At 52.9% G+C, this 24,651-nt stretch overlaps 1 protein-coding gene across 1 annotated transcript in view; it reads right to left on the bottom strand.

Annotated features, from left to right (window-relative positions):
* Positions 1 to 24,651, bottom strand: part of IPO5 (importin 5) — a 446,703-nt gene that overhangs the window by 47,097 nt on the left and 374,955 nt on the right. Inside the window, exon 25 of the mRNA XM_078657510.1 lies at positions 15,267 to 15,408. Within this exon, the coding sequence (XP_078513636.1) occupies positions 15,267 to 15,408 (142 nt within the window). The remainder of the gene's footprint in view (positions 1 to 15,266; positions 15,409 to 24,651) is intronic.

The following is a 24,651-nucleotide window of genomic DNA, read 5'->3' as shown; positions in this document are numbered from 1 at the left end:
GAGACGACAACGATCGGTGTCGAGGATGAGATTGTTGTCGTCTCGACGCCGATCGTCGCCTAGTTGACGACAGCGGAGGGGTCTTGGCCCTCTACGTCGATCGCGGAATCCGCGACGACGGAGGTGAACCTGCTCTCGAAGTCTAACGTCGAGTCAACAACGGCGGAGAGGTGATGCTTCTAGACGCCGATCGTCGCCGGGTTGACAGCGGAGGGGTGATGCTCCTAGACGCCGATCGTCGCCGGCGGAGGCTCAAGAATCTTCGACGTCGACGACGTACCTGAATGACTTTCTCCTAGACGGCGAGCCCGTTGTCGATGGTCTTTTCTTGGATAAATGACCCACCGGTAGATCTTTTTCCAGCGCCGAGCCAGACGCAGAAGTGGAAGGACGCGAAGTCTTGCTTCTAGAGGGAGTTCTCGACCTCGGAGACCTTCCTCACCGGCGACCATCCTCTAGATGATTTATCTACCAGGCCATACAGGTGAATCCTTTCTCTGTCCTTCAGAGTCCTCCTGGACAGGGTTTGGCAGTGAGAACAGGTTTTTGGATCATGATCCTCAGGGAGACAAAGAATACAGACCTCATGTGAGTCTGTCTTGGCCTTCTTTTTACCACAAGAAGGGCAGCAGTCAAAAACAGAAGGCATTTTAAGGTGTTAAAAATGCCCAAAAGGGGCGTGGCTTGCAGCCGAGCATGGCGGTTGCGTAGTCGTAAGGCTCCGTGAGTGAGGCGATTTCCCCACAGCAATCCGCATATTAATCCGCCTTTTTGAAACCACCAACCGGAGGAACCTGGGTCTAGGACCGAGCGGGTACCTTCCGACGAAACCCTGATCAAAATCGGGTGCCGGGAGGCGCAGTGGTGAACTCTGTGGGCGGTGGGCCTACATCAAGCTCGAATCCCCGGGCTCCAGTGCTTCTGGTGGCCGTCCGGAAGTGCAGGTGATCCGGCGGAGGGGGACCGGAAGTTCATGATCCTTGGACAACCCCGAGGCACAGCGGCAGAATTGGATCCGGAGCCCTCCGTGTGCCTTCTGACAACTACCGGCAACCGACGGGGGCGTGCGGTCGGAGCGTCTGGCTGGGACATGTTGAGACCAGCGCCCCCGGGCAGAGCACATCGAGAGAGGCAAAGGATATAACACCTGCTCCGGGGAGGGCTCTACTCGGTAGCTCTCGGACTCCGGGACACCCCAGACAGTGGTCACCGCTAGCCCCGCCCCCTCAGGCATCGACCGGAGAGGTCCGTTTTGCACCGCTACGGGGGCACAGCAAGGCAACCTTACGCCGGCTACAGAAAAAGGCGCGGAAGGCAACGGAGAGGAAGCGGCGCAGAAGGGTGCGACTGACTTTAATGAGGCCATGAGCGACCGGGCATGATAAGTGCCCACAGCCACACTCGGTTAGAGCGGAGGGCGGTGTTGAATATATAACCTGAGGGAGCGGCCTTTAACAACGCTGAAGGTAACGGAAGAAGGCTGCCGGAGTAACGATAAGGTGGAGGGGGCGAGATTGACCGCTCGAGACGCAGGGCAGTGCCAAGACTTCCCGGCGTGAAGCAAAGGCCGAGTGGGAGTCACCACGAGGCACGGCCTGACGTCCACTATTGTGGGACCCTCCGGGAAACATATCGAGAAGGAAGCAACCGGCGGGCACACCCGAAGACGGCATGGCGGGTAGAGGCGCGAGAGGCGGCGCGTCGCAATCCAAGTTGGATAAGTTCGCCTTTGAGAAACAGGCCCACTCACAGCTGGACCATCGCACGTCCACCGGGAAAACGCCGGAGAGTGAAGTAACGAAGAAAGCAACGCTTGAAGATGTGATGAAGGCGTTGGCGCAAGTACAGGCGACGGTGGGATCCACAGCCACAGAAGTCGCTCTGCTACGGGCCGACTTTCAAAAGATGAACGAAAAGGTGAAGCAGGTCGAGGTGGTCACAAAATCCCTGGTAGAAGACGTGTCAGACTTACAAATAGCGATGGAGCGTATGTCAGCGGAGAATAAGGCGCTAAAGGAGAAGCTGGACGATCAGGAAGGGCGCTCCAGGCGAAACAACGTGAGAATCCTTGGGGTTCCGGAATCGGAGGGCACCAGAGCCATGGACTTTTATGTGGAGGACCTGATCAAGACAGCTCAAACTGAAGGGACTGTCGCAATTTTTCTCTGTGGAAAGGGCTCACAGAGTTCCAGGGGGAAAACCTAAGCCGGGAGCTCCCCCAAGGCCGGTACTCGCAAGACTATTTAATTTTCGCGCCAGGGATACAATCCTGCAGGCGGCGAGAGTGGCCGCTCCTATACAGATTCAGAACTCCAAGCTCGCCTTCGTCCCAGACTACACTGCCGAGGTGGCACGCCGGAGGAAGACCTTCCTTGAAATCAAGAAGGAACGGAGAGCCAAAGAATTGCCCTACTCTATGCGGTTTCCAGCACGGCTGAGGGTAGTTGCGGACAGTAAGATTTGTTTTTTTGACACGCCGGAATCGGCCCGTGACTGGCTTGACGGGTGGCGGCAAGTGGGACTGCCGCGCCGTTCTCGAAGGAATAACCAGAACCAACGGGGAGACAGCCAACCGAGATCACATGCTTCGGGCAGAGATGGATCAACGCATTCACACGTGCTAGATGACCTCAACGCACTGGAAGGAGTGGAATAATGTACTCACGGCACACTGCAAGATGAACATTGATGTGACTCAGTCGGAGGGGCCAGGCTTGGACACTGACCCGGGGGAAACCGGAGAGGGATGGGGAACCGTCTGCTCCGGGGGACACTTCACCCCAGCAAGCAAGTAATTGTTCATGGGATGGGTAAAGCACTCTGCTGAGTTGGGGGGGCGGGCAGTTCGAGGTCCGTTAAGCAGAGAGGCAGGGAGGGGGGGAGGCATGGGGGGGTTGTTTACTGGTTAAACGCAAAGTGCATGTTGTAACTGACGATGCAACCACTCAAGTTCAGGTAGGGGAGGCGGGGGGGAAGTTAGTTTTGTTCGAATTGGCTCAGAATCAACACTATGGTACACCGTGTCGCGCCCACTCACCGCGGCTGCACAGGCGGCGAAAGGTGCAGGTCACCGCTCCTGGGGCCATACCCTGTCGTGATCCTTCGGCCACAGAATGACCCACCAAATTCACACAACAATCACTGCTGAGGTAACGAACTCCAGGGCGGTGCCCCCACTTCGAATACTTACATGGAATGTTAGGGGGCTGGGGGACAAAATTAAGAGAGGGCTGGTCCTGCAAGCAATCAAGCGTCAAGGCCCCGCACTAATACTTTTGCAGGAAACGCATCTCACGGGGACAGCATGCCGGGCTCTTGACAGGTGGGGCTATAAAATGGTGGCGCATGCCGAGTTCACGGCGGGGTCCCGAGGGACGGGCATACTAGTGAAAACCTCTTCCCCCTTTATAGTGCTGCAACATAAGACGGATGATCAGGGCCGCTTTGCGGCGATACACGGGCAATGGGAAGGTAAACTATGGAATGTGGTGTCTGTGTATGTCCCGCCGGCGCTACACTCCATCACACTGCCTGCGCTGGGTGACTTCCTCTTAGGTCTCCCAGCGGGAAATACAATCATAGGGGGGGGACCTTAATGCCGTTATTGACCCCACACTGGACACACTCCCTACTAGGGTGCGGGCCTCGGGTTCCGCTGCCCTCCCGGGTTTCATGGAGGCAATGGGGCTGCGGGATGCATGGAGAAGCATCCATCCCACGGCAAGGCAATACACATCCCACTCCCAGGTACATAACAGTCTGTCACGTATTGACTATTTGCTGCTTCTGGGGGAGGGGATGAGGGAAGTGGACGACAAACATACTGGCACGTGGAATTTCGGACTACTCTCCGGTGCTACTAACGCTCACTACTAAAGAGAAGAAACGTGCGAGACTCTATCCCCTGTATCCTAATTATCTCACGATACCCCACATCAAGAAAGACCTCAAAACAACGACCAAATACTACTTTGAAGAAAACACAACGTCGGTGTCCTCCCCGTCGATTCTGTGGGAGGCTTACAAAACGGTCCTGCGGGGGCGCGCGATCACGTCAGTGACCGGCTATAAACGAGCATACCACCAAGAACTCACTGAACTGGCGCTTGCACTCCACGAGGCTAACATGACACACTAACAACCCCACAGCAGAGACGGCACATGCCCTGACCATACGACAACGACATTATCGAACTCACCTAGAGTCGAAGGTCAGGGACAGCATCTCCAACACCACCCACAGGATCTATGATATTGGGGACAAAGCAAGGAAAATGCTAGCTTGGCTAGACAAGGGGAGAAATGGTAATAGAGACATACAACATTTGTATAATCGGGAGGGGCAGCTACAGACGCACCCAGAGGACGTGGTTAACACTCTAGCGGACCATTTCCAGAATGTATACACCCCGGAACAGGAAATCACTGCACAGGCAGCCATAAACTCCCTCGGCGATGTAGAGATCCCCACGCTGCCGCCAGAGGCAGTACAAGACCTTGAGGCGGATCTGACGAGAGAAGAGATACAAGGAGCAATCCAGGAGATCCGCTCTGGGAAAGCACTAGGTCCAAACGGTATACCCGTCGAGTGGTACAAAAATATGGCGGAGACCCTTAGTCAGCCATTACTGGATATGTATCGAGACAGTTTAGCACAGGCAGAACTCCCACTAGATCAACGTACGGCGACGATCGTCGCCATACCAAAACCCGGAAAACCTCCGGCTGAATGCTCCACATATCGCCCCATATCCCTACTTAACGTGGAAGTGAAGATTCTAGCAAAGCTCTTGGCTAAAAGACTGTTAAACCATTTACAACTCCTGATCCACCCGGATCAATCGGGATTTATGCCCCATCGGAGCACGGCCCTAAATCTCCGACGGGTACATGGAGCGATTGCCCGTGCCCAGCAGTGATACGATCACTGGATGCCAAGATGGCGTTCGATCTGGTGGAGTGGGAATATCTATTTGCTGTCCTGGCCCGCATGGGCATCGGCCCTAAGTACATCTCCTGGGTCAGGTTACTCTACACCAAACCAGTTGCTCAGGTGATAGCCAATGGGCACATCTCAGGTACTTTCCCGCTTGCAAGGGGAACCCGACAGGGTTGTCCCCTATGCCCCTTGCTTTTTGCCTTAGTGCTAGAACCGATGGCAATACTTATTAGAACAACACCGTTACTGAAGGGGATAGGGTGGGCAGAGGGTTGGGAGGATCGAGTGTCTCTATATGCCGATGACATGCTCATCTACTTAACTGATCCCGAGAACAGCATCCCGGCGCTCTTGAAGTTATGCGACTCACACTGGAAGACGTCTGGCTACACACTGAATTGGGCAAAGTCAGTGATTTATGTACTGAAGGGCCCAGAACCAGTGCTCCCGCAGTCCTGCCCTCTGGCGACAACGTCTGACTCCTTCAAATATCTGGGTATCCATATCACAGATAATGCCTTGGACTTCTTTGACAAAAATCTAAAGCCCCCTCTGGAACGTCTCCGTACGGACGTCAAACACTGGGCATCCCTGCCGTTGACCCTCCTTGGACGCGCAGCGCTGTATAAAATGATGGCCCTGCCAAGATTTTTATACGCCCTAGAGAATATGCCATACCTAGTCCCGCTGCGCTACTTTAAACAGATACGGGCGTTGGTGTCCAGTCTGCTGTGGAGCAATGGCCCGGCGCGCATTGCACATGATAAATTGACGAGAAGCTGGTACGAAGGGGGCATTGCCTTACCGGATGTGCACCTATACTACTGGGCGGCACAACTCAAAGTAGTGAACCAGTGGTTACACGTCTCAAGGACGGACCCAGCATATAGAGCTGACTGGATACAGTTGGGGACTGAAGGTATGCTATCGCCACTGTACAACAAACGCCAAATCACACGACTGCTAGGACCCACGAAACACACGACCACTTCGTGGCATGTCGCACAGGCGAAACTGGGGTGGAAGGGGAAACTTACCAAGTTCACCCCGCTTTGGGACACAAAAGCCCTCGGACAACTGAGACACAGTAAAGGATTTACACAGTGGGACAACATCGGTATTTCCACGGTGGGGGACATGTGGGGAGGAGACACAGTCATTCCATTCGCACAACTACAACAACAATATGGACTGGGACGGAAAGAAACTTATAGGTACATCCAAGTACGACACGCGCTACTGCAAGCGATACCGTCAGGCACAGATGTGCCGGACTCATCGCCACTGGAAGATAGGTTGCTTACCGAATTCATGCAGCAAGGAGCTACCTCACTTACATATAAGAAACTAATTAATAATCTGGCAGACCCTACAATAGCGCTACGTGAAAAATGGGAAGGAGACGTGGGAGAGATAGATGATTCTGAATGGAATGAAGCGCTAGCGTCCCCAAAGGAAGTGGGTATATCAGCGAAGTTCAGATTGGTGCAACTCAAAATCCTACACCGCATGTATTATACACGGTGCATGCTACACAAGATACATAGAGCGACACACCCCTTCTGTCTTCGCGGCTGCGGAGAGGAAGGTACACTATACCATACACTTTGGGAATGTCCCCGCATACTAGAATTTTGGCGACAGGTGATGCGTACCATCTCCCAGACACTGCATGTCTCCCTTATTCCTGAGCCGCGCAAATGCCTATTAAACATTTGGGAACCAAATGATCTGAATAGATATGGACTCATATGGGCCACATTAGCCATCATGGTAGCGAAGAGAGTCATTGCTCAAAAATGGGGGGGCCCCCCGACGTACCTACGAAGGCCTTGTGGAGTAGAAACATGGACTTATTGATGTTTAAGGAAAGAGCGGTCTGTGCTCAGGACTTGCCCGCGTAAGTGGAACAAGGTGCGGTCAGGTTGGAATAAGTATAGAGGAGACCTATGTGAGCCCCTTCCTGAAACCGACGATTTGAGTTCGGATGAGGACGAGGTGGATGTGTAAAGGGGGAGGAGGATTGGCACGCCACATGGTGGATTGTGTTGACCGGCCACGATTGAGATGGACTAGTGATCATGGCACACTGTATAAAGACAGCAAGCTGTGGGAGGTGGTGGGTTGGGCGCTGACAGTTGAGTGCAAATAACAATTTGAACCAAGTGTTGAGTTATGTTCAAAGGAGCCAGTTAACGAAGTGTAAAATAAAAAATGATGAGACCGACTACCAGAAAACCACAATTCCAAAGGGGATAGATATGTGTAACTGTGATGATGAGCAGCCAGACCCCGGGGTTGCCGGCCCTATGGCGAGGTACTATTTGAACATTACATACACATGTAGCGGCCGGCCCGATGGGTTGTAGGCCCTGATATGTAACTATTTCTCTGTATAAACATTTAATAAAGGTCTTTAAAAAAAAAATGCCCAAAAACTGTCAAAAAAGACAGAACCTTACTGTAAAAGATGAAAACGTCGAAGTAAGGTTTAAAAGTTGTGAAAAGTGAAGATAATTTCTGATGAAAATCAGAAAGAAGTGGAGCTGTGTTGCCAGGATCCTCCCAGAAGGAGCCGGAAAGAACAACTGACCCAACTGTCACCCCTGAGGCATGATGGGAAGCTGGGGGTCACGAGTGCCTTAAAGGCACGGTGTCAGTTTATTTCTATGTTGCTATGAGTTAGCTTTTCAGTCTTTTTAGACTGATTTGCAATGCAGCCTGGGAGCTGTATACGTTTTGTCCTGTATAGGATTTCCTATGGTTTGCTGTGCATTAAAACAGTTCAGTACATGTTTTATTGGTGTTTTTACCCTTTTTCTAATGCATGTTTTTATCATGGTATGATGGGTAGTCCTTACAGCAGGATTCAGCTCGGATATGTACAAGGCTGCAGTTGTATATATATATTTATATATAATATATTTATATATGTGGGCCACATATATTATTGTGTTTACGGGGTCCCGCGCATGGGCAGGAATATTCTAATGCCTATGACTTTGATGAGGATCCCCTGGAAGAGAACTCTAAGAGTGGCACAATAAGTGCTGCAGCCCTTAGAGGCCTTCTCTGGTCACAGTGCCCTGGGTACCATTTACCAGGGGATGACTTGTGGCCAGAGATGCTAATTGGGTTTTAGACTTCAATGCAGTTTTAGGGAAGGAACATAGGCCCTGGGTACCTGATTAGCAGGAACCCAGGGCACACTCAGTCAAACAACATCAGCAATTCAGCAAAAAGTGGGGGCATACCATGCAAGAAAAAAAGGCACTTGCACATGTTCGGTACAAAAGGAGGTGGTGATGGACGGAGCATCTGAACCAATCAAACACTCACACCCAGTCAACAGATCTGGGTTTAATCCATCACCGTTCTTTAGCCCACTCTGCCACCCCAGTTCAGACATGGCCATAAGCAAATCAGTCTGACCCTGTGCCTCATGGGAACAGTCCAGCCTGAACTGCCAAGCCATACCTTCCCTGGACCAGAAACAAGCTTCAGAGGACCGATTCCTGGCATTTCAGCCGTCTTCAGCCCGGCATGGTGAGCAAGGGACTCACGTCTGAGCATACCCTGCCAACTTATGGCGAAGAAAGCGGTACAAAAGGGGGTGGTGATGGATTAAACCCAGATCTGTTGACTGGGTGTGAGTGTTTGATTGGTTCATATGCTCTGTCCATCACCACCCCCTTTTGTACCACTTTGTTTGCCATAAGTTGGCAGGGTATGCTCAGACGTGAGTCCCTTGCTCACTTTGCCACTGGATTCAAGCAAGCCGGGCTGAAGACGGATGAAATGCCAGAAACCGGTCCTCGGTAGCTTGTTTCCGGTCCAGGGAAGGCATGGCTTGGCAGTTCGGGCAGGACTGTTCCCATGAGGCACAGGGTCAGACTGATTTGCATATGGCCATGTCTGAACTGGGGTGGCAGAGTGGGCTAAAGAACGGTGATGGATTAAACCCAGATCTGTTGACTGGGTGTGAGTGTTTGATTGGTTCAGATGCTCCGTCCATCACCACCCCCACCACCCCCTTTTATACCACTCTCACACATGTTGCCTGCTTCAGAATCTTGTAGTGAATCAGGAGGTGGAGTGGCTGCTGGGGGTGGTGTGGGTGAGGTAGATATGGGCATGTGTTGAGGGCTACTAGCACTGTTCTTTTTGAGAGGCAGTATAGGAATGTCTATAGCCTCTTCAAAAGCCAAAGCCAGCTGTCTTTTAGAAGATTGAGGCCTTTCCGGCTGAAGAATTCTATTTTTAGTTCTGAGTTAAATTTGCAACTTTTGTCTTTGATCAAGCCGTTCGGGTGGAGTTTTCAGTCCCAAGGTGTAACATTGCGGAGTGGAAGAATGTTTTGGTGTGCTCTGAACCGAAGCACGGTAGCACTTGTCTTTTGGAACTGAACTGGACGTTCGTCGAGTTACTGTTGAATTAGACTTGGAGGTGGAGGCCCATGCTGTAGGCAGAACCTTTGGTGCCGAGTCCGAGGGTGGGGCTTCAAGTGTGTGCGTGCACACCATGGCTTTTCTGCAGTGGCGGACCGTGAGCAGTTTTCGGACGGAGACTACTTTTTGATCTTTGGAACAGAGATAATTGTACTTGTGGTCCAATGTTTTAGGGCAGAATTTAACCTGGCTGAAACTTGTTCCATGTCTGAACCGGTTTTGTGGCTGGATAAGGATTCCTCTTGTGCTGCAGAACTCTCCTCTTCCTCCTCCTGTTGACAGAAGGTGTCCGATGAGTTGTCGGCTTGTCTGCGATGTATTACTTGCTGATGGGCACATCGACCTCGAACTGTCTTTTTGGGTCAAAATTATTTGCAGGCCTCACAGGTGTCCTCTTGATTGGGCGAGAGGCCTAGGTTGCAGACGGAATGTTGGTGGTGCACAAGTTACTTACGTTCAGTAACGATATATCTGTAAGAAACAGTAGTTTGTATTAGATTGTGGAGGGACGCCTGGCTGCCAGAATCACATTACAGACTTCAGGAGGCAAGTCAAATGGCCTCAACTGCCACCGCTCAATCTCCACGCATGTAAGTGGAGACTGGACAGGTTCAGGTGGAGGACCGTCCCCTGCTGCTGCGACAGAAGGTCCTCCTGAAGAGGCAGACGATTCGGGCGATCGACTGACATGCTGAGTAGCTCGGGATACCAGTATCTTTGTGCCCAGTCCGGAGCCACGAGGATGACTTGGGCCCGGTCGCGCCTGATCTTCAGCACTCTGGGCAGAAGTGGTATAGGCGGAAAGGCGTGCAACAGACCGCAACTCCACTCACGACGAAAAGAGTCTCCGAGCGAGTGCCGCCTTGGAAATCCCAACGCGCAGAACTGATGACATTGCGCGTTCTCTTCTGTGGCGAGTAGATCTAACCAAGGCTTTCCCCACTGCTGAAAGAGGCCTTGCGCCACATCAGAGTTCAGACGCCATTCGTGATTCATCATGCACCGACGGCCGAGTTCATCCGCCCTGGCGTTCAGGAAACCTGCCAGGTGTTGAACCACCAGGGTCACGCCCTGATGTTCCAGCCACTGCCAGAGGCGCAGAGCCTCCTGGCAAAGGGTCCACGACCCCACCCTACCCTGTTTGTTGCAGTACCACATGGCGGTGGTGTTGTCCGTGAACACCTGCACTACACTCCCCCGGACCGAGGGGAGGAATGCCTTCAGTGCAAGCCGGATCGCCCGCCGCTCCAGAAGGTTGATGTGGAGCCGGGACTCCGCTGGAGACCAGATGCCTCTGATCGCCGCCTCTCCCATGTGGCCCCCCCCCCCCCCCCCAGCCCTGGAGGGACGCGTCCGTCACAACTACGTGCTCTGGTTGGCGAAGGGAGCTGGATCTGCCGCTGACCCAATCGCGGTCCGTGAGCCACCACTGCAACTGTCTTGCAGTGCCCTCTGAGATCAAGACATGGTCGGACAAGTTGCCCTGATGCTGGGCCCACTGAAACTTTAGGTCCCACTGTAGAGCCCGCATCCACCACCTGGCGTGATGCACCAGAAGGATGCAGGAGGCCATCAGCCCCAGAAGCCGCAGCGTCAACATGACCGTGACTCAGGATAAAGGCTGAAAGATCGGAATCAGAGCCTGAATATCCCAAACCCGCTGTTCGGGAGGATAAACCCGAAACTGCGCCGAGTGTAGAACCGCTCCGATGACGGGGAGCTTCTGAGAGGGACACCTTTGTGACTTCGGCACATTGATGGAGAACCCAGCAGGTGCAAGAGGTCGGCCAGGGTCTGGAGGTGGCTGACTACTGTCTGGGGTGAGCCTGCCTTCAACAACCAGTCGACGAGGTAGGGGAAGACTGAAACCCCTAACCTGCGCAGATTAGCTGCGACCACCGCCATCACTTCCGTAAAAAACCCGTGGGGAGCTGGTAAGGCCGAAGGAGAGCACGGTAAACTGAAAGTGCTCGTGGCCTACCGTGAACAGCAGGTAGAGCCGACAGGACGGGGATGTGAAAATATGCGTCCTGCAAGTCCAACGCTACCATCCAGTCTCCCGGGTCCAGGGCAGCTAAGATCTGAGCCAAAGTCAGCATCTTCCGGAGGAAGCCGTTGACGTTCCTGAGGTCCAAGATAGGGCGTAGGCCCTCTTTGCCCTTCTTGGGAACCAGAAAGTAGTGGGAGTAACAACCACGTCCTACTTCTGGCCCAGGAACGCGCTCGATGGCCCCCTTGGCCAAGAGGGCCGAAACTTCCTCTTGCAGAAGTTGCAAGTGATCCCCCGACACGCGGTGGTACTTCAGTGGCATGGCTGGAGGGGTCGCTTCGAACAGGAGGGAGTAGCCCCTTCGGACGATTTGCAGCACCCACCTGTCCTACGTGATGGTGCATCAGTGGAGGTGGTGATGGCAAACCTGCCCCCAACTGGCGAGAAATGGGCCTGAAAGCTGACTAGGAAGGCTTTGAGGTGGATGCTGCGGGGGTGGATATGAACTGGCCGCGCCGTTGTCCCCTCTTACCGCCGCGACGGTAACTACGTCCGCCGCCGTGCTGAATGTTAGTCTGCGGCCCTGTGGCTGGCAGGACATGTGGGAGCACCCCTTTCGTGGCCACGAAAGGAGCGCTGGGCAGAAGACTGCTGCCGCGGGGCCGACCAGCCCAAGGACTTGGCCGTAGCCTTGGAGTCCTTAAAGCGTTCCAGCGCATGATCTGCCTTGCGACCGAAGAGGTGGCTGCCATCGAATGGCATGTCCATATGGGTGTTTTGGACATCGGCCGAAAAGTTGGCGGACCTCAGCCAGGCATGGCGGCGAACCGCCAGACGTGGAAATCGCTCTTCTAGCGAGTACGTGGTATGCAGTCCACATCTGATAGAGTACCGCACTGCGTTCCTTCCCTCCGCAAGGGCTTGAGCGAGTTTCGCCCGGGCTCCCCTCGGGCACTCAGGCAGCACGGCCGCAACCGTATCCCATTGAGAGTGGGTGTAACGGCCCAAGAGGCACGCGGTGTTGACCGACCGCAATCCCAAACTAAGGGAGGAGAACATCTTTCCGAACTGTTCATACCTTTCGGATTCCCGATTTGGTGGTGCCGTCGGGAATGCGGATTGGGAGGTAGAGGCCTGGATAACCAGGCTCTCGGGGGTGGGGTGGATGGGACAAGAAACTAGCGTCACCCGGGGCTGGGCGGTGGCGCCTAGCGACGTTCCTATCTACAGGGGGACATGTAGTGGGCCTGGACCAAGTGCCCAACAGGACGTCTGTGAGAGCCTCATTAAACGACAGTAGAGGCTCTGGGGAGCTTACCTGCCGTTTAAGGACCTCTGTGAGGATGTTAGACCTCACTGTTGCGATGGGGAGCTGAAGAGCCAAGGCCTTGGCTGCCCTCATCAGCATCACACTATAAGCAGCCCCCTCCTCCGTAGCAACGGTAGGGGTGGGGGAGACAAAACCAGTGTCTGGGGAGGTATCCAGGCCACTGGCTTCCCCTAGTTCCTGTGTCCAGTCCCCCAATCTCCCTCGTCGTCCATGTCCTGAAATTCAGGGATAAAGGATGGACCCAGATCCTCGAAGAATTCCTCTTCGTTCCGACGCTGGATCCGGACCGAGGAGTGGACCAGGGACGGTGTCATGCGGGGACGACGCCGGCGGGGTTGTAAGGTCAACCAGCGGCGACCCGGATCCGGATCCAGTGGGGCCTTCCGGCGCCGGGACCGAAGTCGCGGACGGCCGAAGCACCCGACGGCGCCACGGAACCCGACGGAGGAGAGAGCGACCTCATGGCCATGGAGGAAGGAGTCGATCTCCGGCGGCGTCGCGTTCTGCCCAGGGACCGGCGGGTATGGAGCAGGTATGACGCCTGGGGCTCCGGTGGAGCCGCGTGGGCGGTGTCAACTGAACCCCCGGCCTCTTCCACTTCTTGTGCCTCTTACCTGAGGACTTGGAGCCCGACGAGTGGTGTCGACTCGCCGAGCAGTGATGACTCTGGCTCCGCGACCGGTCCCTCGACCTCCTTCCAGACCGGGACCTCGAGCGGCGCGGGGCTGACTGCCGGAGCTCAAGGCACTTACGGGACCGCTCCCGCCTAGCCTTCGACGTTAAGGCCCAGCAGTCTGGGCACGACTTCACATCGTGGTCGGGCCCCAGGCAATGTAGGCACCGGCGATGGGGGTCGGTAACTGACATCAGTTGGTTGCTGTCGGCACAGGGCTTGAACCCGGGCATCCCGACCAGCACCGATGAGTCGTACGACTCGAAGTGGATTCAAAAGGATCGAAAAAGCTTAGTCAAAAAGTGACTAAAGGGTACCACTTTCTCCAGACCTGCGCTTGCTGGGGTGGAAAACAGAAGAACTGACGTCAGCGCGCGAGGGCGGCGTCTAAGTACTCCCACGTCACCCCAGCACCAACGACAGACGCGGAGCCGCAGACGCCGCCTACCGACGCGCAGGGGTACTGCTACTCAAAATTTTCAGGATCCAGTCTGACGCCTGGGGATATTCTAAGGTAAGGAATATAATACTAACCTGTTTCTTTCAGATGTGAGAGTATTTGCTATGGCACTTCGGACAGAAACAGAACAGTGTGTTCCATTAACAGCTCATTCTCTGATAAAATCCGTCGAAGTTAAAGAGGCCAAGTTGGGCGTAGCACATAGGCAGTGGAAGAGAGTTGACTAACTCCACGCGCACATCTTTTTTTTTTCCAGAACACTAGAGTAACTATATAATTGAGAAAAAATGGTGATTGAAGCATCTACTGGCGAACTGAAAAGGAGCCTGAAAGTCTAAAACCAGCGTGCAAGAGATTACATCCAAATCAGTCGGCAGAAAAAAACGAACAATGGAGTCAATGCCAGTGCGTAGTATCACCTACAGAAGGATCCACACAACCTCGTGACAAAGAAATTTCTTTTTTTTTTAAAACTTGTAATCATACGAGCCCAATACTGGATGGCAGACTTAAGCAAAGCATGTTTATTTATCTACAGCACACATACCTCGAACCTTAATGTTTCAGTAGGTAGGCTATCCACAGAAATCTGTAATGTCCATGATGCAGCAAGCTAGAATTCTATAAGACTACTAAATAAATCCCTGTGCTAAAGTCTGTTGCTCTGCTTACTGAACCTTGCCTGCAGATTAAATGATATCAAAAGGTCACAATTAATTCAGGTAGAGGGGATTGGACTCCAGGAGACTGTCAAAAAAGTTTACTGCTCTACTAAGAGCTGCTTACAGTCCTGAATCTAAGCAGGAGTGGAAAGAAGGGGGTAAGCTACATATGAAGGGAAGCGTAAGAGCAGTGGGAAACACGAGAGAGAAGCACACAAAAAGCAGTGCAAAGGAGGATGTGTTTGGAAGAGGGAAGCAGTACACAAAGGAGAGAGCTAGAAAACACCTGCATGGTCATGATGTGCTGAAAAGAAAAATAGTCCCCTAAAAATGAGCACTTTAAAAATACAAGTCAACTAAACAAAAGGATGGTCAAGAGGCCATGAAACACTATGGATAAGGAAAGTCATTGCATAAGAAGCAAACACACAATAGTGACAAAGCCAAGCAATCGTAATTGGTCTTTCACAACTACACAGCTAGTGTTGTCTTGTATGTGAGCCCTACAAAAGGACAGAATTAGCTTTTGCCACATCTAGTGCACATAAAAAGATGGCAATGATAACGCTAAAGGTGGTGTGCTGTGGGCTACAACAGGAATTTAAATGAATAGCTTTTTTAGTTAAAACAACTAAAAAGGTTCACTGGGATTTCACAATAGGTTACTACATTATAGAGACAGCTACAGTAAAGCAGTTTAAAACAAAACGAAATTCTAATTGTAAAGCAGGCGTTACATCTGCAGGCAATCAAAACGTACATACCTGTACTTGGCGAACTACATTGGCTAGCCGTTTGCCACACGCATCGTCGTTCTTCAGTGAATCATTAACAAAGCCATCGGAGATTATTCTTAGAATTTTGGGCAGATTGGAGTTATTGGGTCCCAGGACTGTTGGGTGATTACTAATGGAAACAGCACACAATAGACACATTACGAAACAATACAATTACAATAGTATACATAAATCACTTGCACAAATTAACTGGGGTTAGAAGCTTTGGGGTGCATGCAGGTTAAGTATAATGTAGTTATCACTGCACGCAGGGCTCACTGGCCATGAGCCACTCCAAACCAAGACATGGGAAACACACATTAGACAATGCCAAGTATAAAGAGACCAGCCCTCCTTTCAATCACACTGTAACATCCCCACATTACAACAATTTCAAGTGGAAAGCATTCAATTTCTATGTCTAAACATATGATTTGATGGTGGGTCTTAAGATGGAAAAGGCAGACATTGGCTCAGATTATAAGCTGGATGGAGCAGTATTCCTCGTTGTGAGATCCTTACACCCAGCCAATACCATAACCGGCTAAGTCTATCCCCACCCAGATCTCTTGGGTGCAAGAACTTCAGACCAGATTTTACTAGCCAGAAAATCCAACTAATAATCACGAGGCAAATGTATCCTGGCATAACACCTGCAGACACCTACCCCATAAGCCCCTAGTATGTAATAGGGCAGGGGATTGAGACTAGCTAGAAGTCTCCAGTATCCTGGGGCATGGCAGTTTAGAGGCCAGCAGATTTTCTGCACTAGCATGTGTGCAGTGCTGAAACCTGAGGTCAGTTTAAAAGCAGCACTGGTGGCCAGGACAGCTTTTAAACCTTAGATTGTGCCCAAATTCGACTTTGGGGGTAGGGGCCCTTAACAATGAGACCTACCATGATTTTGCATATTAGGGACCCCCAGGGTAACCCCTAGGTATCCCAGGGGTTAGGGGGTCAGTTATCTATAAGGAGAGCCCTTATAAAATGAGTTTATATGCCTGGGTAAAGTGACATTTTACATTTCACTCCCCACATTGTATTAAAGAACTGCTCAAATTCGACTTTGATGCTAGAAGAATTGAGTAAGGACGATCTGCAATGTTTCTGCAGATTCAGACCCCCTGAAGTCTCCTCTAGTTGCACGGGGGTGGGGGTCCTGTAGAAATTAGGGAAATACTTATAAAATAGGTTTTTATAAGCCCTGGTGCAAGAAAATTGGCCCAAGTAATTTTCCCTATTGCAATCCCCATGGCCCATAGGTTAACATGGTAGGAAGTTATTGATGAATACATTTTGATAGGAGAGGAATAGCCGGACCATTCAAAGACTTCCCAGAATGGTAGTAGTAAACCCAACAATATTATATTGTTGAATTTCTCCTAAAGTGTACATACAAGAAGTTAAGACTTTCTTGTTTGTAAGTCCAAATTCAGCCCTCCAGTGGTCTGCCCTGATTGGTCAGAGTTAAGTGTATTAGCCAGGCTGCTTTGAAGAGTTGATAAGGAACCCCTCGGGTTAATCACTCTGCTGGGAGGGCAGTGTGCAGATCTATAGGAATGCCAGGCCAGGGGATGGAGTTGTAAACCATCCTCTTCAAAAGCAGAGGGGAGGCCTGGGTTCCAGTTTCACTCGGACAATCTTGACCCAGAGTCAGGGCTAGGCTTAAGGAAGGTATGTGCAGATGGTAGGGGGAGAGTCCATGGAAATAAGCCATCCCAGGGGGTGTGTTAAGCCAGCTCTTACCTCCTTGCTGGAAAATCAGCCATTATGGATTTGGAAGAAAGATGCACTCTGGGACAAACTAATGCCACACTCTACAGGATGTGGTCATAACTATGAGGAGTTGCCCTGCTCTCATTGGTCAGCAGTAACCTGGTGCTTGACCCAGAGAATTTTGAATAAGTATCTGAGAGGGGCAGAGCTCTCCAGATCTGCTGCTTGAAACTGAATGAAGCAAGAAGTGCCCTGCTGAAAAGATTTTGCTGTGCAAGGAACTCTAAGCCTCTGAAGACTGCACCAAGTGAAACTGTGGATTACCTTGCTGCCAAAGGACTCAAGAGTTGAATTCCCTGCAAGCTACAGGTTAACAGAGCTCACCTGGACAGCCCCACAAATAATTCAAAGTCTGGAGCACCAGTGACTTTGTAAGGGTTTTGTTCAAGTGGATTGCGGAATTGAAGTTTCACACTTTCAAGGACCCTCTTGGAGATTCCAGAACCTTGGATTGTGTGTTGGATACTTTGGGACCCACAAGCAGAACTCCAGGAAGGTTTTCTAACTGGACCCCGCTTGCTGAAGAAGACGGCCCACTACAGTGGTGAGAAAATTCTTCATACAGTGGTGAGAAAATTCTTCAGAACAATTTATAAAGGTGTCCCCTTCAGAGAAAACAAAATGACTAAAAGGGGCACTGTTGGTTTCTAAGGATTAGAAAGTGACTAATCTTTAACAATTCATCTCTCTGGTTCCCTCAGTGAATTTTTTTCCGTTTTGGTGTCATTTAAAAGATAAAAATATTACCTATTTTTTAAATTGGTGTGGGATTTTTATTTTGTGTTGTGTCTTAATTACTTACTGAAATGGTGATTTTTAAATGCTTTACATACCTGTCTTTGAAGTTAAACCTGTCTGCTCGCAGCCACGTTACCAAGGGTTGAACATAGGAATAATTTTCTAAGACCTATATGGGTCCTATCATGTGTTAGTGGCTTTATTGCCAGTGGCAGACCTACATTTGCCCCTACCAATAACCCACTTTCCAACATTTGGTATTTAGCGGTGTGGATGAGTGTAGGAGAGTAGGGTCTGCTTCCTATGGCCACCCCCACTTTTTGCTTTACTGGTTTTCGACTTAGATGTGGCTGTGGGCCTGCTAATCAGACCCACAGCCCAGATGCACTCTCTCTAAATTCACACCATGTACACTAGGTACATCCACAATTGGGAATTGGTTCACCTTATCAGCCCCAATAGAAGTGTACCCTAGGTACTCAGGGCCTAGGTCAGGGGTCTCCAACCTTTTCTGTAGTGAGAGCTAATTCTGCTCCAGTAAAGTCATGCCGAGCTGCACAAGTTACTACTTGTGTAACGATATATCTGTAAGAGACATTAGTTAGTATTAGATTCCTTACCTTAGAATTCCTTACCTTAGAATATCCCCAGGCGTCAGACTGGATCCGGAAACTTTTGCGTAGCAGTACCCTTGCGCGTCGGTAGGCGTCGTCTGTGGCTCCGCGTCCGTCGTCGTGATGACATCGTCGGAGTACTTAGACGCCGCCTCCGCGTGCTGACGTCAGTTCTTAGACACAGCTTTTCCACGCCAGAAACGCAGAGCCAAGTTAAAAACCAACACTGGTGCCATTGAAACTAGGGCCCTGAAAGGGGGTAACCCTAACCCTAGATATCGGTTCGCAGAACGGGGAGGATGGGTGGGTCGGTAAGGAATCTAATACTAACTAATGTCTCTTACAGATGTATCGTTACACAAGTAGTAGCTTGTGTATCTGAAAGAGACACGTTAGTATTAGATTCCTTACCTTAGAATAGATACCCCAGCAATACCAACCCCGGTGGTGGGTCTGCGAACCAATAATCACACCAGAAAGACCTGGAGGACAGAAGGGCCAAAGAAGCCATACCTCCGGACTTGGCTGTCCAGGCAGTAGTGTCTTGCAAACGTGTGCAGCGATGCCCACGTAGCTGCCTGACAGATATCCTGTAAGGGCACACCCCGGCCCAGGGCAGTTGTAGTCGCCGTGGAGCGGGTAGAATGAGCCCGTAATGCAAAAGGGGGCTCCTTTCTAGCCAAGGAGTAGCATGCCTGGATACACAAGATGATCCACCGGGAGATGGTCCTCTTGTGCACCGCTTTCCCCTTCTTAGCGCTCACGTAACCAACAAAGAGTTGGTCATCCACCCGGAACTGGCGTGTGCGATCCAAGTAAAATGAGAGCGCACGTTTTGGGTCCAGACGGTGGAGCCACTCTTTCTCTTTAGAGGGATGCGGTGGCAGGAAGAAGGCTGGCAAGGTGATAGACTGCCCGATGTGGAAGGCCGTGACAACCTTGGGCAGGAAAGATGGCTTAGTACGTAACACCACTTTGTCCGGATGGACAGAAAAGAAAGGTGGAGTACAAGAAAGGGCCTGGAGCTCACTCACTCTCCTGGCAGAGGTGATGGCAACCAGGAAAGCAGTCTTCAGAGTTATAAGGCGGAGAGGACAGTTGTGAAGTGGCTCAAAAGGAGCGCACATCAGAAACGTAAGAACCAGGTTCAAGTCCCACTGAGGCATCACAAACGGAACAGGAGGGAATGGGTGTGTGATGCCTTTTAGAAATCTATTTACAATAGGGGACTTGAACAAAGAAGGTTGATCAGGCAGCCTCAGAAAGGCTGAAAGGGCAGAAAGGTAGCCCTTGATAGTGCCCAGAGCAGAGCCCTGCTGGGCAAGAGAAAGAAGGAAGAGAAGAACCTCAGAGAGAGGGGCAGCAAGAGGATCCACAGCCTTTGCTGTGCACCATGCCACAAATCTGGTCCACCTGCAGGCGTATACAGACTTTGTGGAGGGACGCCTGACTGCCAGAATGACGTTACAGACTTCAGGAGGCAAGTCAAATGGCCTCAACTGTCGCCGCTCAATCTCCAAGCATGGAGGTGGAGACTGGACAGGTTCGGGCGGAGGACCGTCCCCTGCTGCTGCGACAGAAGGTCCTCCTGAAGAGGCAGACGAACCGGGGGATCGACTGACATACTGAGTAGCTCTGGATACCAGTACCTTCGTGCCCAGTCAGGAGCCACAAGGATGACTTGGGCCCGGTCGCACTTGATCTTCTTCAGCACTCTGGGCAGAAGTGGTATAGGCGGAAAGGCGTACAACAGACCGCAACTCCAATCGCGGCGAAAAGCGTCTCCGAGCGAGTGCCGCCTTGGAAATTCCAACGCGCAGAACAGATGACATTGCGCGTTCACTTCGGTGGCGAACAGATCTAACCAAGGCTCTCCCCATTGCTGAAAGAGTCCTTGCGCCACGTCCGAGTTCAGACGCCATTCGTGATCCATCATGCACCGACAGCTGAGCTCATCCGCCCTGGCGTTCAGAGAACCTGCCAGGTGTTGAGCCACCAGGGTCACGCCCTGGCGTTCCAGCCATTGCCAGAGGCGCAGAGCCTCCTGGCAAAGGGTTCACGACCCCACCCCGCCCTGTTTGTTGCAGTACCACATGGAGGTGGTGTTGTCCGTGAACACCTGCACTACACTGCCCCGGACAGAGGGGAGGAATGCCTTCAGTGATAGACGAATCGCCCGTAACTCCAACAGGTTGATGTGGAGCCGGGCCTCCGCCGGAGACCAGAGGCCTTTGATCTCCACCTCCCCATGTGGCCTCCCCAGCCCTGGAGGGACACGTCCGTCACAACTACGTGCTCCAGGTGGGGAAGGGAGAGGGATCTGTCGCTGACCCAATCGCGTCCGTGAGCCACCACCGCAGCTGTCTCGCAGTGCCCTCCGAGATCAGGACGTGGTCGGACAGGTTGCCCTGATGCTGGGCCCACTGAAACTTTAGGTCCCACTGCAGAGCCCGCATCCTCCACCTGGAGTGATCCACCAGTAGGATGCAGGAGGCCATCAGCCCCCGAAGCCGCAGCGTCAACCTGACCGAGACCCGGGATAATGGCTGCAAGATGGGATTCAGAGCCTGAATATCCCGGACCCGCTGTTCGGGCGGATAAACCCGAAACCGCGCCGAGTCGAGAACCGCTCCGATGAAAAGGAGCTTCTGAGAGGGGCACAGGTGTGACTTCGGCACATTGATGGAGAACCCCAGTCGGTGCAGGAGATCTGCCGTAGTCTGGAGGTGGCTGACGACTGTCTGGGGCGAGCCCGCCTTTAACAACCAATCGTCGAGGTAGGGGAAGACTGAAACCCCTAACCTGCGCAGATGAGCTGCGACCACCGCCATCACCTTTGTGAATACCCGTGGGGCGCTGGTAAGGCCGAAGGGGAGCACGGTATACTGAAAGTGCTTGTGGCCAACCGTGAACCGCAGGTAGCGCCGGTGGGCCGGCAGGACGGGGATGTGGAAATAAGCGTCCTGCAAGTCCAACGCTACCATCCAGTCTCCTGGGTCCAGGGCAGCTAGGACCTGAGCCAGTGTCAGCATTTTGAACTTTTCCTTCCGGAGGAAGCCGTTGACGTTCCTTAGGTCCAAGATAGGGCGTAGGCCCCCTTTGCCCTTCTTGGGTACCAGAAAGTAGTGGGAGTAGCAACCACACCCTACTTCTGGCCCAGGAACACGCTCGATGGCCCCCTTGGCCAAGAGGGCCGTAACTTCCTCCTGCAGAAGTCGCAAATGATCCCCCGATACACGGTGGTTCTGCGGTGGCATGGCTGGAGAAGTCGCCTCGAAGGGGAGGGAGTAGCCCCTTCGGACGATTTGCAGCACCCACCTGTCCGAAGTGACAGTGCGCCAGTGGAGGTGGTGATGGCGAACCCTGCCCCCCACTGGCGTCACATGGGCCTGAAAACACGGACTAGGAGGGTTTTGAGGCGGATGCTGCGGGGGAAGGTGTGGACTGACCTCGCCGTTGTCCCCGACCGCCGGGACTGCGGTTCCCACGGCCGCCACCGCGTTGGGTATTACCTTGCGGAGCGTGGCTGGTAGCACGTGTGGGTACACCCCTTCCGTGGCCACGAAAGGAGTGAAAGGCAGCCGATTGCTGGCGCGCGGCCGAGAGGCCCAAGGACTTGGCCGTAGCCCTGGAGTCCTTAAAGCGCTCGAGCGCATGGTCTGCCTTGTCGCCAAAGAGACGATGGCCATCAAACGGCATGTCCATCAGAGTGTTTTGGACATCGGCCGAAAAGTTGGCAGACCTCAACCAGGCGTGGCGTCTGACCGCCACCGTCGTTGCCATCTATCTACCTAGTGAGTCGGTGGTATCCAGCCCACACCGGATAGAATATTTGGCTGCATCCCTGCCCTCCACAAGGGCTTGGCCGAGTTTGGCCCGTACCTCCAACGGACACTCTGGCAGCACTTCCGCAACTGTATCCCACAGAGAGTGGGTGTAGCGGCCCAAGAGGCATGCGGTATTTGAAGACCGGAGACCCAGACTAAGAGACGAGAAGATCTTTTTACTGTACTGCTCGTACCTCTTGGATTCCCTGTCCGGCGCCGCCGACGGGAATGCGGTCTGGGAATTGGAGGCCTGGATGACCAGGCTCTCGGGGGTGGGATGGGTGGACAGGAAACATGGGTCGCCCGTGGCTGGGCGGTGGCGTCTGGCCACGTTCCTATCTACGGGCGAACCCGTAGCGGGCTTGGACCAAGTGCCCAGAAGAACGCCGGTCAAGGCCTCATTAAAGGGCAGCAGAGGCTCGGCCGAGCTTGACTGCGGTTTAAGGACCTCAGTGAGGAGGTTAATCCTCACGGCCGCGACAGGGAGCTCAAGGCCGAAGGCCTTGGCAGCCCTCATAAACACCACACTGTAGGTTGCCCCCTCCTCCGAAGCCACGGTTGGAGGGGAGACAAAACCAGTGTCTGGAGAGGTGTCCAGGCCACTGGCCTCCCCAAGGTCTCCTGCCCAGTCCTCAAGGGACTGACACTCTCGGGTCAGAGGGTCCTCAGACCCCTCCCAATCCCCTTCATCACCCATCTCCTGATACTCAGGGTTCTCAATCAATGGGGCCTGTTCATAGAAGTGAAACTCTCCAAACGACGTCTGAAGTGGCGCCCATTGGGGCAGTCCAGACGTCGGAACAGGAACGAAGGAGGAATCGGGGCGCCGCCGGAGGCGACACCTGATGGTCCAACGCCGGGGAGGTCGTAAGGTCCACCGGCGAAGACCCAGATCCCGAAGAAGGTCTAGCGGGGTCTCGCAGCGCCGGGCCCGAAGGCGCCGGGACCGCTGGACCCTGCGGCGCCGGCGGCACCGGGACCGCTGGAACCTGCGGCGCCGGGCCCGAAGGCACCCGCGGCGTCGGGATTGTGGGGCCCTGCGGCACCGGCACCGGGCCCGAAGGCGTCGGTGGCGTCGAAGCCCCCGACCCGCTAGAGGCCCCAGACGGGTCCGCTGGGCCCGAAGGCGCCGCGGAGGAGAGAGTTCTCATGGCCACGAGAAAGTGCTCGATCTCCTCCGGCGTCGAGTCTTGCCCAAGGACCGGAGGGTGTGGAGCTGGACGGGCGCCCGCGACTCCGACTGAGCCGCGTGGGTGGTGTCACCCGAACCCCCGGCCGCATCGCGCGAGCGTCGGGGGGGAGTCCAAAGAGCGATGACGCCTCTTGGACTTCTTACTTGACGACGACTTCGACCTGGAGGAGTGCGGCCTACTCTCGGAACTATGATGGCTCCGAGCCCGCGACCTGTCCCTCGACCTCCCGTGGGACCGAGACCTCTCGCGGCGCGGGACCGACTGCCGGAGTTAGAGTCGCCTGCGGGACCGCTCCCGCCTGGCTTTCGAAGAGAGGGCCCGGCAGTCAGAGCAGGCCTTGTCGTCGTGGTCGACGCCTAGACAAGTTAGACACAGGTGGTGAGGATCCGTGACCGACAACGCGCGGTCGCAATCCTCGCAGTGTTTAAAGCCAGGCATCTCTACGGCACCGATCGGAGTCGTAAGACTTCGAGAAATGATCAAAATGATCCAAAACGTTAGTCAAAAATTGACTAAGGGTCACTGCTTTTTCCAGATCTGCACTTGCTGGCGCGGAAAAAAGAAGAACTGACCTCAGCACGCGGAGGCGGCGTGTAAGTACTCAGACGACGTCATCACGGCGCCCACGACGGACGCAGAGCCGCAGGCGACGCCTACCGACGTGCAAGGGTACTGCTACGCAAAAGTTTCCGGATCCAGTCTGACGCCTGGGGATATTCTAAGGTAAGGAATCTAATACTAACGTGTCTCTTTCATTTCAGATACTAGCATATTTTATCACTGTAAAATGCTGATGATATGTATTAACATTACACTATGACCACCCTAAGAAACCACTTTCCACTTCCCAGCAATCAAACTCAATTTTCCAAAAGAAAAACCTTTTCAGAAAAAGCATAATTTTTTTTCTTTAAAAATAAATCAGTTTTCATTGTTAGAAAATACACAGTCCCTAAACATCAGCTTTTCTTTCTCAATGAGTACCGCCATGTAAAAATGCCAGGGATGGACAAATTCTGCTCCAAATGCCCAGGAATTGGAATCATAGGCCATGCTTGCTCACCATAACAATATTAATGCATCTATTAATGCATCTGTTATGCTAATAATGCCCACCATTAAACCGGGGCTACCACTGTGCCACAGCTGGATGCCCAACATATCAGCTATGGACATTATTATGGGAGAAGCGGTTGACACTGTAAGGAATTGCTGTTTGCCCTGT

This window comes from Lissotriton helveticus, chromosome 8 (assembly GCF_964261635.1).
Source record: "Lissotriton helveticus chromosome 8, aLisHel1.1, whole genome shotgun sequence".
NCBI lineage: Eukaryota > Metazoa > Chordata > Amphibia > Caudata > Salamandridae > Lissotriton > Lissotriton helveticus.
This window is presented reverse-complemented; position numbering and strand designations above follow the sequence as displayed.